The 15,678-nt window shown below is 49.9% G+C and overlaps 1 protein-coding gene across 2 annotated transcripts in view; it reads left to right on the plus strand.

The window, feature by feature from the left end:
• The first annotated feature begins 630 nt into the window (after window positions 1–630).
• Window positions 631–15,678, plus strand: part of WNT2B (Wnt family member 2B) — a 46,400-nt gene continuing 31,352 nt past the window's right edge. The window contains exon 1 of one of the 2 annotated variants that reach the window (XM_034770601.1): window positions 631–1,306. In XM_034770601.1, coding sequence (XP_034626492.1) covers window positions 1,125–1,306 — 182 coding nt within the window. In that variant the 5' untranslated portion in view covers window positions 631–1,124. The remainder of the gene's footprint in view (window positions 1,307–15,678) is intronic. The other variant, XM_034770602.1, reaches the window with a different exon arrangement.

Raw genomic sequence — 15,678 nt, forward strand, 5'->3', positions numbered from 1 at the left:
AATCAGCACACACCATCCCCCAGCTGCTCTGGGTTCTCTATCCCTCCCGATCGCCCCGGTAGCGGGGGGGGGGGGTGTCTATACCTGGGCAGTAGCGCCTCTGAGCCCGGGGGAAATCACAGTCACACATATCTGACCGTCTCCACAGGGAAGCACTAAAATAAGCCCGACTTTATAGGCGTGCGGGGCTCAGTGTTTCGGCGGCGGGAGGCCAAAGGAGCAGGAAGGCGAGTGAGTGGCTGGAAGTCCTGTCCCGCCGGTCGGGTGGGGACCCCAAGGCCCGCAGGGGGGATCGCCGGCCTGAGGAAAGGCTGCTCCACCGGGGCTGAGCTTTCAGCGGTAACCCCGCTCCAGGAACGTGCTGGCTTGTTGGAAGTCAGGGTCCCCCCTAGGCTCACTGTCCGCAAGGCTCGGGGCAGGGCGCGGGGCAGGAAGGGCTGGGGGTTCCGTGCCAAGGAAATCCTCCTGCTCCGCTCCCACCCCCTGCTCGCTCAGTGGTGCCCACCCCGGAGCCGGCCGCTCCCCGAGGCGCTCGGAGCTCTCGCCGGGCTGCGGGCAGGCTGGTGCCTGGGGGAAAGGGGCCCGGGACCCGCAGCCTGCAGGGGGTGGCCAAGGCGCCTCTGGGGTGAGGGGAGCGCAGGGCCGGCTCCAGCCCAGCCGTGTCCCCGCGCCGCTGACTCTGCCCAATGAGAGCCCGGAGCGCACAGGAGCTGTCAATATTTCTAGGCTGCCCCCACGCCCGCAGCTCCAGTGTGTCCGCAGCCCCCGCGCCAGGAGCTCCATGGAAGCGGCCCCTTCCCCGCTCGGGAGCGAGCTGCCCCGGCCCGCGCTGGGGGCTTAGCCCTGCTGGAGGTGCCCGCCAGCGGGCGGCGCGTCCCCACGCCAGCCGGTGCGCCCGGGCGCATGGAGCAGTTCTCCTGCCCTCGGCTGCCTCCCGCTGCCCACGCAGCCGCGCGAGCCGTGGAGAGCGGGACCTGCCAAGCCGCGCTCGGCCCCACGGACGAGGCGGAGCCTGGCTGCCCCGGGAGGAGTGAGGGGGGCCGGCCCCGTCCCGCGCCCCGAGGGAAGCTGGATAAAACTTGCCCCTGTTCTTTCTCCGTCTCGAGAGCCGCCCTGGGGAAGCGATGCTGAGCTTAAGCCGCGGGGAAGGCGCTGGTAGGATTCCCTTGGCCCCCCGGGCCCCCGGCTGCAGCCAGCTCCCGCGGACAGCGGCCCCCGCCGAGGGCACGAATGCCAGCTCCCGGCTCTGCTTCGCGGTGGTGCTGGTGCTGCTGACGCTCACGCCCGGAGTGGACTCCTCGTGGTGGTAAGTGATTGGGGCGGGGGGTTGAGGGAGCTGGAGCCCGCAACCCCTCCAGCAGGCTGGCTGGGGAGCGCTCCGGTTCGTCCCCCTGCCCGGACAGCTCGGGCCGGTCAGGGACCCAGCCCCGGGAGCCGAAGGTGCGAACTGGCTCCCGCCAGCAGCCAGCGCGCGGTGACAGCTGCTGCCTTCGGGCGCGGGCCGGGCTGGGCCCCGGGCTTTCTGCGTTGGAGGGGGGGGGTTCCGCGGAGCTGCGCGCAGGGCGCAGCGAGGGTGGGAACGGCCGGGGCTGGCTGAGCTGGGAGAAGTTACTGCCCTGCTGACCCCCCCCCCCCGGCCGGGTTTGTAACTAGCCGGGGGCGCTTTCCCTTGGCCAAAGCTCCCCCGGCGCCAACCCCAGAGCGAGCGGCCCGAGAGTGGGGGTCCCGTCCCCGCCAGGCCGGCTCCCTGCGAGGGACAGGAGCTGCCGGGGGGGGGGGTTCCAGCCAGTCGAAGGTAGCGTGACACTCCGTGAAGACAGAACTGCTAGGCCCTAGGACCCCCGGCCCGGCGTGCTGGTGCCCTGCACCCCTTCCCCTCGCGTTAGCTCCGCTCGCCCCGACTGCTCCCAGCCCCAGTGCTCCCAGCAGAGGCGTTGGGGGTAGGAGCCAGCCCCCACCTTCCCCTACCAAAACTGCCCTGTTAAAAGCCCCCCTCTGCCGGGGGGGGGGGGGGGGAGAATACTGCAGGCTGACTGCTCGGTTGGCCCGGTTGTTAGGATACCGTCTCATGCCCAAAGCAAAAGTTTACGCTTGTCATTGTTAATGCAGCTGGGGAATAAACAGGGCTTTAGCCTCCTACTCCCACACTAGTTGTAATTTAAGGGTGTTTTTATTTTTCATACTTTGGAATTAAACAAAAAGCTCCGTGAGTGACTAGGGCCGACCGTCCGCTGTGGCAGGACCCAGAACGAGCGAGGCGCTGGGTCAGTGCTGCAGCTAGTTACCTTGGGAGCTTGGTAGTACAAGCTGCGATCTAGAGCGTGGGGCTGTTATAAAACATGTAGAAAACCTGTTTATTTCAAATACGACTATTGGATTTAACTTCCAACGTGTAGAAACTGTCAACCCCGCGCTAAGAGCCCCACTGACCATCCAGACATAAGGGAAGAGGGGCAAGAACATATTTCAGTCTCCTGTAAACTGCATGGTTAGCCCGAGAACAGGGTGCTTGTTAAGAGTTCGCTCTGTGCTGACGTGCTAGGAAATCATCTCACCCACCGTCTTGTTAGCCGGAGAGAACCAAAACGAATTGAACAAACTAACCGACTCCAGCCTCTCAAAAAACTCAAACCAAGCAAAGATACCGAGAAACCCGCAGGATTATACTCAGGCAAGGAGTCCGGCGGACATTGGGCTGAGTAAAAACTGCAGGATCGAGCCCAGAGCTAGGAGAGGATTGACGCCTGAAAACAGGTCCTGTTTCCCGACGAGAAGTTCCCCAAACCAAAATGACAGCGCCCCGTCCAGCCATGCCAACGCTTCATTCCCCAGGCTAGCACCGAGCCTGCTTTCATGGCCCTGTTCCAACCTGCACAGCTCTGCGAGCAACTCCCCCCTCAAACACTGGCGTTCGCGAAGCAGGGCGTTGATCAATACCGACATAGGGGCGCAAAGCTTCAGTTCTTTATTCCCCCTCTCCCCCCCCCCAAAAAAAAAGAAACCCCTCCCTGATTTCTCCTGTCCTGTGAAAGATGTTCACTAGCTGCATCCATTGCAGATCAGGGAAGGGGTTTTACACTTTTCCTCCTTTATGCTGCTACAAGTTAAGAAAAGGAGAAGGCAGTTAGTTAACTGGTTGCTGTGATTTTGCTACGCATCCAAATCGCGGATAGAAATAGAAAAAACAATGGGGGGAGGGGGAGTGTCCGACTTCCACAGCCAAATGCTCAACCTGGGTACAGGAGAGTAGGTCACTGCTGAATTCTGCAGCGGGCAATACAATAGAAAAAGGCGAGTCACCAAAGCTGGTGTCCTTTGGAGAATGCTCACCTGTGGACTTTGAGGATGGGAGCTTTCTGATCATCCTATGGAAGATTAAAACTCTCTGCCTTAGATACAGATCTATGGTGCTTCAGTATCTCTCTGCTATTCAAAACACCGCCTTTCAAGTTCAGCTTCAAGGAAGAGCCTAGCCAGAAACAGATCAAACCGCGTTTTCCCTTCAGAAGCCCCCTTTGTGGAGCTCTTGTCAGGTTTTGCTGCTACCAACCTTGGTTGAACTCCAGGGAAGGTCTGTTCTTCATCTCATCAATTTCCTTAAAATCGGGGATTGAAGCCCCTTGCTTAGGAGAACGGTATTAGGACCTGATCGGGAGCGGTTGTGAAATCGGTGGGAGCCAGGACTTGTTCAGCTCCTCTAGGATCACGCCATTAGCCAGCAAAGTTCAATGAGCTGTCTCAGGTTTTGCTAATCCACAGCTCCAAGAAAAACGGCCAAAAAGGTTTGAAAGATTGTGAATGCAACGGACCTAGCCTTGGGTCTGACAGGTGGCTCGTATTAAGAATCAGAGCGTGTTAGGGAGGGCTTGTTATGCGTTTTTGAGTTGCCAGAAAGAAAGTTTTTTTTTTTTTTTTTGTAAAGCATTTGCTCATGTAGCAAAGTGAAGAGAAGATGGCATCACGGCTTTTCGTACTGCAGCTCTTAGGCCTGGTCTATACTACCCGCCTGAATCGGCGGGTAGAAATCGACCTCTCGGGGATCGATTTATCGCGTCCCGTCGGGACGCGACAATCGATCCCCGAATCGGCGCTCTAACTCCACCAGCGGAGGTGGTAGTAAGCGCCGCCGACAAAAAGCGGCAGAAGTCGATTTTGCCACCGTCCTCACAACGGGGTAAGTCGGCTGTAATACGTCGAATTCAGCTACGCTATTCACGTAGCTGAATTTGCGTATCTTAAATCGACTCCCCGCTGTAGTGTAGATGTACCCTTAGATTCTCTGCGGCCATGGAGAAAGGTGGGGAAATTCCTGATTGTTCTCAGCGGTGGGGGTTGGGTGGGGGAGATCTCTTGAAAAATCTGGCCCCAGGTATATTTTAGGGGGTTGTAATGACCCATCACGACCCAGTGCCTCAGCATCTGCAGATTCTCTAACGTGAGATGAAACCCTCTAAAAATTGCATTTCAACCATAAAATCCCCTCCCTGCCCCAGAGCCCCCAAAGCATTTGAAAATATTTTTGGCCAACACATTGTTTGCAAAACCTCTTAGCTCAGACACAAAAAAATAATCCCTTTAAGTAGCAAAAAACCATAGCCAGTTCTAGGGTATCATGCTATAGATGCCCATGTCAAAGAAATTGGGAGAGCAATTTAACCCACTACATTCTTGGGCTTTTCAAAGGAACCCACGAGATTTAGGCACCCACTAATTTTCAAAGGGTCCTTTGAAGATTGCAGCTTTAATCCTACTGTTAATGAGCTGTCAGTCACTTCGCTAGAGGTTAGATTTTATAGCAGGAGACAGAACTGGAATGCCACACTGCTATTCATAAGGCACAGTGCCTGAATGGCTTTGGGACAGCTTCTTTTCTGGGATATTTGAATTAACACAGGAACTTTGCTCTTTCATACTTCACTTGCTCCTGATGAGTTCTTATTGAAATAGGTAACCCTGTCATAATCATCTCCATGACAACTCAAGTATGATATCAGAGAGGACTCTTGCAGGGACAACGTAACAGGAGCCATTCAGCCTTCTAGTACTAGTCTCATTCCTTGTTAGTTCCCTCGGAAATAAGAAGTGGGGGAGACCGAGCAAGAGTGACCAGGTAAATGGAGAATGTGAGGTTTCCCAGAAGGCACTAGTGGCTCTAACATTCCAGTGATACTAAGACTACATCATTGGCTACTGCTTCTCAGGTTCAGGGAAGCTGTCAGTGCAGTCCAGCCTGCAAAGGGCCCTAACCCAACATGGATTTAGTTGCCAGTTTTTAGCAAAGCCAGAAAGTGGGAGTGAAAGAACCAAACCTGACAGTGAAGAGGAACTTGTCTTCTCACCCTGCTTAATTCATACTCTGCCTCAGTAGCTTCTTGGATGGCAGGTGCCCTCCAAGTGCTCTCCAGCCAGGAAGCTGGTTGTTTTTGCTGTTGAGGTGATGACAATTGCATTCTCATGGGCATAATCTCAGAGGCCACTTCCATAGTGGTACCCTGATTGCCACTGGACTGCTTCAGCAACTGGTAAGAGGGGAGAGGCCAAGGATGGTGTGCATTCAGCTCATAGCCCAGAGTTTAGTAATGAGGAAGAAGTGGTGACAGACAAGTGGAATGTGTGAACTATAGCGCCCAGTACAATGGGGCTCTGGCCGCTAGTATAATGCAAACAAATGAACAATAATGCTGTTCCCAGCAATACCAAGAGGAGGACCCGTACAGCACATTCAGTGTGTGGAACTGAAGTGACTGGGGCAGCAAACGTGCATCACCAGCCATGAGTATCAGGTTGATACAGGCACTGGCCTGGGGCCACAGCTAGCTACCTATGGTGTCTGCCCACAGCTTCAGGGCAGGTGAGAACAGAATAACATCCTCTTGGAATGTGAGGTTACTGATACATGAGGAGCTGAGGAAGGAAAAGGCTCAGGGACTAGGAGGGAGTTGGAATATTTCAGCTCCTTACCAAGGAGGAGGGAGAAGGGAAGGCTGGTTAAAGGACTGTATTTGGGGGAAAGGGGCTGGAAGAGAGCCCTCCATGGGCCAGCTACCAGCATTTGGAGTAAGCAGTCATGAGTACTGGCTAGTCCCAGCTGAAGTGCTTCCTATCTTATTAACTGAGCTGGTAGGAAAAGGCCATTTAGTTTTCATGGGAAGTTTTGAAAGACTTGTTGCCCCATTTCCTCCGGCCTCCTCTCCCCCGCAAAAAATCTTGCAACTTTTCTTCCACTTTTCCAACCAAAACTATTTACTTTAAGTTTTCCTCCTGCTGCCTCCCCTACTTTTTCCTTTTTGCGACTGTCAGAGGAGGAAAAAGGCAAAGAAACAGGGAGAAATAAAATGACCCATTTGTTTTAGGTTTATGATGAAACACTGATATTTCAAAGGGAACCAATATTTTCTATAGAAGTTTTCATTTAAGAAAAGGCCATTTTCTGTTCAAAAACATTTGATGGATATGTTTTTGACCAGCTCTAATCTTTACATTTTAATAAGATTTCTAGGTTCTGTGCAAACATACCAGAAGAAGCAGATCATGCCCCTCAGAGCTCTCTACCATTCCTGCTCTCTCACACAATATAATCCTGTCTCCACTCTGCGGGTTAGAAAATAATGTTTGGTCAGAGGATTTCTATCCCTCCTCCTCTCACACTGTAAATGTAACTGACCTTTTGATCACAAGGTAATGGGGAACAAGGAGTGAGATGTGATCAGTGCTGGGGAGCCAATAAATCTTATACAGTAACTCCAAATCATTTGGAGACAGCAGACATCTGACAGTGTCTCCAGTGTCTAGTGAGAACATGGCAAGAGTAGGTAGGACCTGTTCTGGATGAACAAAGCTAACTCTCCCTGTGCTGAATTACAGGCCATTCTGCAGCATGGACTTGAACTTCTGCTTATAGATCCATAGATAGTAAGGGCCAAATGGACCATTAGTCTGACCACCTGCATAACAGGTCAGAATTTCACCCAGATTCCTGCAGTGGAGGGAATTATTCTTCCCTGGAGGGAGTCCCTGATCCAAACCCTCTGAGCTTCAGGCAAACTCAGATTCAGACCGGCATCCAGACTTGGGCTGACTCCTGGGATGAGGCCCCAGAAATCCTAGCACCTGCATAGCTACACAGGTCTGATCCAAGCACAGCATTGTTGTTGGATGCCATGGGTAACTCAGGAACCCACATACAGGTGCCCAGACCTAGGTAAACTCTGCAGTGAAGGGATACCCATAGCGGCTAGCGCCCTGAATGCTGCACTCTTGGAAGCTATGGATTTAGATGCAGGTCTAGCCTTTGTGCCCAGACTCCCTTCCCTCCCTCCTCTCTTGCTACACTGAAGGATGGGTGGAGGGAGAAGGAGAGACTATCCCAACATTTTCAAACAGAACAAGGTGTGGCCATCATTGGTATTTATATAGCACTTTACAGAAAGTGAGAAAATACCATACCTGCTCCCAAGAGTTTACAGCCTATTAGATATTAGTTACTGGCCTGCTGCTCTCCTGACAGTCCCAGTTCTGGGACTAAAGAGATCTCCTGGCTCCTGTTCTAACTATTCAGCACCTTCTACCACCACTAAATTCACATTAAAAATATTTTTAGAGTTGGACTTTTAGAGCTGTCACTCAGAAACTGGGCATTCTCAGGGATTCCCAGGAGATGGCAGGTGTGGACCTTTCATTTTAGTGACAGATAACAGCTAAGTTCTGTCTATCCAGATTCTTACAGGCACCTCCCATCACCGTGGTATCTGATCATCTCTCAGGGTCTACAATTCAAGGTCTCTCCCTCTTTCCAGCTGATAGAAGTAAATACTTCGTTAGATTTAGGAGCATGTTTAGCATGCTTTCTGGGGAAGCTGCATCTAGCTCTTATGAAAGATCTCCCACGCTCTCAAGATGACCCTCTTGGCTGGCAGTTTTTGTTCTGGCAGAACGTGGCTCTAGGGACGGGGTTTTGCGGAACCGGAAATGGCTTTCAGGTGATAAAACCCTGCGTGGGTATTGGCACTAACTCTGCACTGGCTGGGGAAAGAATTCTGTTGCACAACATTGAGGTTTCGACATTCGTTTTTGCTCCACACTGGAATACAAACAAAACCTTTTTGCAACACAGTTGTGAAAAGGGCTGGTTTGGGTCTGAAAAGCTCAGGTGTTCACAGTTCAGATCTCTCTGGTCAGATGTGACCAGTGAGCCCTGGACCTCACATTCCTGATGAAAGAATGGTTTCAACAAAGTTATCTCCTTGAAATATTTCAGCATATTTAGATGAAATGACTCTTCATGGAAAGTGTTCTGGCCAGCTTTTCTTTTAATGCTATCTTCCTCATGATCTAGATGGGTTTGCAAGCACATCTTTTATGCCATTGCTATTACAGTAAATGCTCCTGGTGGTGCATCATTCATTGTTTTTATTATTGCCAAATCCCTTTAGGGATTGACACACAAACTTGTGCCTTAGAGGAAATGCATCTCATTTTCCCAGTCAACTTTTAAAGGAGTTTAATTGAAGGAACTGGGTCAGTTCATTCAACAGTGTGTGGAAAGGAAATATCAACCAAATGCTTCATCTAAACAGCAAATTCTGGATTTTTCAGGGACATCAGGCAGGCCCACGTTGCTTCACCAAAGTTCCAAGAATTGGCAAACTTTGCTAGCTGAAAACAATGTGTTTGTTCAAAGCCTGTAGCTCTGAATATTTGTTATTTACACTACCAGGGAAGCTCAAGTTCAAATGATGACATGGGCTCACTCGACGGTCTCAGAGCTGTGAAAGTTTGTGGTGCCATCACATCTGGGTTTGTGTTACTCAGTGCAGTTCAAGCTTCACAGTATATTGTGTTAACTACCAACAGCAAGAAGAAAGTCACGTATATATCACAGCACATATGTAGAAAGCCTCCAAACTATAAAGTGTTACTTGCAACACAATACCAGCTGATCACCGAAATTGAAAAAGGAGCATAGAGGGAAAAAAATCTGTCACATTTGCACATGAGCTCACACTGGTCATATACAAAATGACTTCAGGCCTGGGGAAGCCCAGTTGTCCCCAGTCTCTGCTCTGGAATACAGCCCACTTTGCAAAGCCTTACTCCAGTGCTTAATCCTATACACGATACTGGGACTATTGTATGAAGGAGAAGATCAGGCCCCACCATGGGCCTCAAATGTCTTTCGAAAGATTAGGGGCAGATTAAACAAATGTTGCTTGTCAATATAAACTATGCAATAAACAAATGTGGTGCAAGTAACTTAGTAGAGTTTACTCGCTGTTGAGAGCTTGGTTACTGGAGTGTGGAAAGTCATTTCCAAATAAAGGTTTGGTTAAAGAAGAATGTACACAAACATGTGCCCCCTTCTCCCTCAGACACCTAACCCTCACACGCATGCCCCAGCCCCCTAGAAACTCAGAGCCACACAATCCTCCTTTGCTAACTTGTTTAATGCTAACCACAATCCTTGGAAACTACAAATATTTAATTTTGTCTGGCACCAGAACAGATGTGAGGCATCAAACTCCTTCGAGATAAAACAAGCAAGCTCATTCCCTGGCTCAGAAGCTCATGGGATGCTTGGGGCCACTTGGGTTCCTTTAAAACCACAGACACAGTAAGGGAGATCCTGTGCTAACACCGATTGTATTCGCATTGGGATTGTGTTTAAATCCCCATGAAGACGCATCCCAAAGATCATTACTGGGGCAGACTGGCAGTACCCAAGCCAGGAGGTCAAGTCAGACATTCAGTAGAAACAAGTCATCGGCATAAAGTCAACCTTAAAACTGACTCTTACAGTCAGTGTAGCCCTCTAGTGAGGGTGAATTAGAGGGTTCCCTCCATGCTGATTGGCAAAGGATCTGTCACAGCCCCGCCCAAACAGCTTTGGCCCACACAGTAGCCGTTTATGCTTTTAGCTTGGAGGTGCCTGGTTCAATCCCCAGTGCATCTGCCAAGACAGCAGCTGTGGTTTGCTTCTCTCTTCCACAATACCTGCCGCAAAGTACAGAGCCATTCCTTTCTACGCAGTCTCATTCCGCATGGCTGAGTAGGGGAAGGAGGAGGTGACGGGCAGGTTCCCAGGAAATGGACTCTCTGGATAAAAGGAAGTGTTCACACACTGCTGCTGAATGGTAGCAATTGGGGGTCACAAACCATCAGATTTGTGCTGACGTGCTCTAATGCTAGCTATCCAACAATGGCAATACGTGTTGCGTTTGTTGTTGGTTTTTAAGTCAAACCCAGCTAAAAATGAACTCTGGCCCGTGGAATTGTTCCAATGAGTGTTGGTGGGAACCTATTGCCACAGATGGGTTCTCAGGTCATTGAACACAATCTGGTCCAATTCTATTTCTTGGTTCATTCTGCAGAGGAACTTTTACCTAGATGGTATTTCACTGAAGAAAATGGAGGTTGCAGGGGGAACTCATCTGTTGCTGTTACAAACCTACTAGTCGTCATTAATAGTCACTGCTGCAGTGCTTCAAGGCCCTAACGGAGATCAGGACTCTTGTGCTAGGCTCTGTCCAGACACAGGAAAAGGTCTCTGCCCCGAAGAGTTTACCATCCAAATACACAAGACAGAGGATGGGAGAATTATTATCCTCATTTTGCAGATGGGGAACTGAGGCAGAGAGTAAGTGATTTGTCCAAGGTCACACAAGGAGGCTGTGGCAGAGCCAGGAATCCAACCCAGATCTAAGTCCCAGCCCAGTGCTGGAACCACAGACCATCATCTCTCTGAGCTACCAAAGGCCCTTATCTGAGCTCTTGAGCAGGGTAAACACTGTAGTGGCTAGGAACTCGCAAGCCCTGGCTTCTAGCATTGGTTCATTGTACGAGCTAGCGCAAGTCGCACTGAAGCCAGGGGTCAGGAGTATTGAGCACCCTCAGCTCCAGTTGATGGGAGATGCAGGTGCTCGGCACCTCAGAAAAATCAAGTTCCTCCGTGTATTCGCTTCCTATCCATCAAATGGGGGAGTGATACTTATCCACCTTCCAGCCTGGACTGAGCTAGGTTTCCATTCCCTACTGCTTTCTAAGACCACATTTGTGTCTTCTCTTCAATACATTCTTTGGCCCAACACTCGGGAGACCGGGCTTCTATTTTCTAGAATAGCCATTGACCTGCTGTGATAAGTCCCTTCGCCTCTGTGCCCATCTGATCTCTGTGCTTCTTTGGGAATGACATTATCTCTTCCTATGGGTTTGTACAACACCAAGCACAGAGCCCCAAGCTCAGTTGGGGCTCCAGGTACCACAGCAATACTCCCACATAACCAAGATGGGGTGTCAGTATGCCATTGGCCAGTTCTTGGGGGCAGGCTCTTTGATTCTTCAGATCCAGTAGAGATCAGTGGTTTCTAGTCACTTGTTTATGAAACAATTCTCTGTAGTATCCACAATTTGATACCACAGACATTAGGCCTGTGAGGTCAAGGAATGAAGGGTTTGATCAGGAATCAGCCACAGGGCTGGGGAAATGTAAAAAAAAAAAGTGACCAGAGAGCAAAGAATGGAAAAACCCACACAAATTAAATGGGGTTGGGAGATTTAACAGCATAATGCTGTGCAGTGAGACCAGCATTTTCAATATACAGAGCAGTGGCTCTAAGGAAATTAGGGCTGTTAATCATTCCAAGGTGTTAACAATTTTAACAGGCCAGGATGGCTCCACTCCCAGTACGGCTTAATAAAATATTACGGATTTATAACAACAAAGTAATATCTTGCACATATATAGCACCTTGAGGTCAGACAGCTGATCATACTGGTCCCTTCTGGCCTCGGACTCCATGAATGAATCCTAAAGTGCTTTGTGGTCAGCTAGAAATTCTGTACCCACAGTAGCCAGGACTAGGAAAGGAAGAGAACACAGAATCCATGTGAAACCGGCTCAGGGGATAGTCATCCTGTTTGGCATTTGCCCCCTGCTTTTGCAAAAAGCCACCATGGGCTCTTTAGCAACCAAAAGTGACTGGGATCTCCATTTTACATCTCACCTAACAGATCTCTTCAGTCTCCCAGTGTCCTCTAGCACCACACCAATGCACTGGTTCAGTAATGAGTCAATAGGTGGGGCTCTTCGCAATGAGTCACCAGCACCCACTTCCTGGAGCAGGGAGCACCATGCGAGGCCAGGGGTTTAGTGCACAGAAGGATTGGCCCTCCACGTCTATGATTCTCTGTGATAAGTTGCACGAGTCTGTGGCACACAGAAAATGGAAACCACAGGGACAGAGTGAAATAAATGGAATATTAAACTAGCTAATGCAAATCAATGCCACTGGGCTGACCATCTTGCTCATGTTTAAACTAAGTGGATGCAGAACCTCAGAACCCTGCTGCAGGTTCATCTAACTGTGGCACACGTGAAGCACTGGGTATCAAAGCAACTGGGAACTAAGGGGGATTCCATAGGGGAGCTGGAAAAGTCAGAGAGGAGATGCAGAGGTTTCCCCTCCACACCAGCAAATCTTTTCCAGCCCAGGCCAGCACCACCTGAAGTGATGCCCAGTGGCAGCCTGGGGATCTGCTATATGAAGTGAGTTCATGGCCCTAGACCACTTTCTATGGCCTGATTCTGCAAGGTACAGGGATCCCTCTAAGGTGGGTTCAGAGCCCTTCACTCCAGTGGGTGCTTGCACTCCCCCCTCAGGGGGCAGAACGCTGCCTTCACAAAAACCATCGTAACACTGCCAGTCTTGGAGAAGAGGCAGAGAATGAGAACAAAATCTGGAAGCTAGGTACACAGCTGTCAGGACTTCGGAGGCTTCAGGATCAACCTGTCACTTGTGGATTTTTGTGGCCTACTTCACTGTGTGCACTGTGTTGAGGGCTCGGAGACCCCAGTCTCTTCCCTCCACAGAAGAAATCACAGCAAGGCAAAGCTTCCCCATGTCTGCACTTACTCCTTGCCAGAGACGGCACTGTGCTGTCCCTTCCAGAATAGGATCCTATAACACACCCTCATACATTGCCCCATCTACAGCTGGCAGCAGCCCATGTGCCAGAGATCAGAATTAAACCTTTAAAGAATCCAGCACTGATCCATTCGCCCAGCAGCTAGGACAAACATCCTGTGCTCACGAGTCATGTTTGACTGAGGTTATAACTCAATTGAAGAGATTCTGATGGCACCGCTTGCTTAGCTGCAGAGGAATTACATGCTTAGCATTTCTTCCAAATGATGCTGGGCCTACTAGCCTGAGTAATAATAGGTGGGAGCGTGAAATATTACGGGCATCCAACAGCCAGAGGAGGGTATTGAATGGGGGAAGAGTGCCTGATGCATGGGCCAAAAACAATGGATTGGCTGCTTTTAAGAAAGCCTTGTTAAGCTCTGAGCCTGTGAACACTGCTCTGCAGAGAGCCACAGGACAAGGCTGCCAGCATTTCTTTGCTTGATCCAGTCTACCTGCAGCTGCCAAAGCCGCTGCTTGTGACTAAGTGGTGACTATACTGAAGGGGTACGAGGGAATCCAGAGCTTCCAAACTGTCTTAAGGGAGTATAGGAAAGTTGAGTGCCAGGTACTTCAGTGTGAAGGCACCACCCACTCCACCATTCCGTGTTGGACCTTTCAGAGCAAGTCTTAAAGCCCAGTTTGCCCTAAGAGCCTGCTCCAAAGGGAGTCAATCGAAAGTCTCCTACAGACTTCAGCAGGCTTTGGATCAGCGCCGACATGGATTTTAGGAGTTCGGATTTACTCTGCTTTCCTTGGTCAAAATATCCCCTCCTGACTCTGCCCTGTGGTGCACACTGTACGTCCTGAGCGATGTTCAATTTGGGTGGTAGTGGATAGTCTGCAAGATGCCTTGGGAGCCTTTGAGATGACAGAAGATGCAGGAAGAGCAAATATTATCCTGGCATCAGTTTGCAGTCACGACCTCTCCATGCACTACAGAGAACTAGAGCTAGCACCTCCTGCCTTGGCTCGGACCACGCCGGGGCCGGCAGCCCCTGCACCCTTTGTGTCTGAGCTGAAGTCAGTGGGTCTAAGGCCTTGCCGCTAGTCAGAGGTGCAGAGGAATTTAAAAGCCAGCTTAGTTTTACCAGTGCAAATCCATGTGGACACCCTTAATTTGATTTAAATCTTGTTTATCATATTTAAGTAATTTAAACCAAGTTAAAACCGTTCAAAACCAACCCCTTTCATTGAACTGGTGCAACCCTGAATGCAATAATGCTGGTTGGAAAATGGAATTACCTTCCCAGAGCAAATCCTGACCCGTCAACATTTTGACATTTATTGTGAAACAAACTGCAAAAATATTATGATTTGGAAATAATGAAAAATGTTGAAAAACATTTGAGATAAATGTTTCACTTCAGTAATGTCAAAACGTTATGTAAAACGCATTCATAATATTAAATGAATATTTATCATACAAGTCTCTATAAAACAGACATTAGCAAAATAAAGTAAGAGCCAAAATGATTCCTTTCAACTTTCTCCCATCTAAAATCAAAGACATCACCACACTCCCACAAAATGTTTCAATTTGACAAAAATGCATTTCCCCACCCCCACCCCAGTGGAAACCTGTGCTATCGAGCACTAGGCTGTGTATATCCTAAAGCCAGTCAGAGAGGTTCCTATTATTCTAGCTCTCCGCTCCCATCAGATCACTACCAGAGCCCTGAATAATGACCTTGACTGTTGTGAGGTCAGTAGCGGGGAGGCCTGGGCAGTTTCCCTGCTTGCTCAGAGCACATGGCTTGTGTTAGAGAAGGAGAATCTCCGATATTCCGGAGGAGCAGCTAGTATCATGTTGATATTCTAGCAGTGATTCAATCCCCACACCACACTAGGAAGAGGAAGCATTTTTGCTTTCAAACTAGCAGCCTGTCCCATAAACATGACCATTCTTTTCACCCCAGAGCCCTGCCTTGATTTCATTAAAGCCCTTTACAATTGCCATAAAGAGCCCAAGCATTTCCACCAGAGCGCCAGAAAAGCAGAAGTTTCCCTTGATGTGTCAAGGGACAAACTTAATTATTTTCAGACAGTGAAACGCTCTGCTTTGCTGAGGGCAGCGATGGATGGAGCCCCTGCAGGGCTGTTCTAGTCAGGATGCAATACCCATCACCAGAGCACCTAAGCACCTTCCAGCAGTGCATTACACCCGGTGCCTAACAGCTGTCACATTGTTTGGTCTCTCCAAGGGGAGAAGCATGTGCCGTGGAGTGTCTTGCTCTGGTAGGGGGTGTCATATATCCACACATCTGTTGCTGTATTTGTTAGTGAAGGGAAGGAGAAAGAAATGCGCCAATACACTTGGAGTGCTGAGGTTTGCGATAGCTCCTGGAGGAGTTTTATTCCCCAGCCTGGGACCAGACCACAAGAAGTTGTGTTTCACGGTGACAAGTTTCTCCCTTGTTGCGAGTTCCACTGTCCCAGAGGAGTAGTTGACCATGGGCTTTGTCCCAGAGCTTTAGATAGTCTTTGCTATCTCCTGGGCCCAGGCCATGGAGCATTTTGACGATAAAGACCAAACCTTGAACTTGATCCAGTATTCCATCAGAAGGCAGAGGAGAGGATAGGTGTGATGTGCTCATGGAAGCCTGTGTCGCTGAGGAGACACAAGGCCATGTTCTGTACTAGTTAGAGCTTCCTACATGCCGAAGGCCTCATGCCCATGTACACCATTGCCGTAATCCAGCAGAGGTAACAAAAGGCC

This window comes from Trachemys scripta, chromosome 4 (genome assembly GCF_013100865.1).
Source record: "Trachemys scripta elegans isolate TJP31775 chromosome 4, CAS_Tse_1.0, whole genome shotgun sequence".
NCBI lineage: Eukaryota > Metazoa > Chordata > Testudines > Emydidae > Trachemys > Trachemys scripta.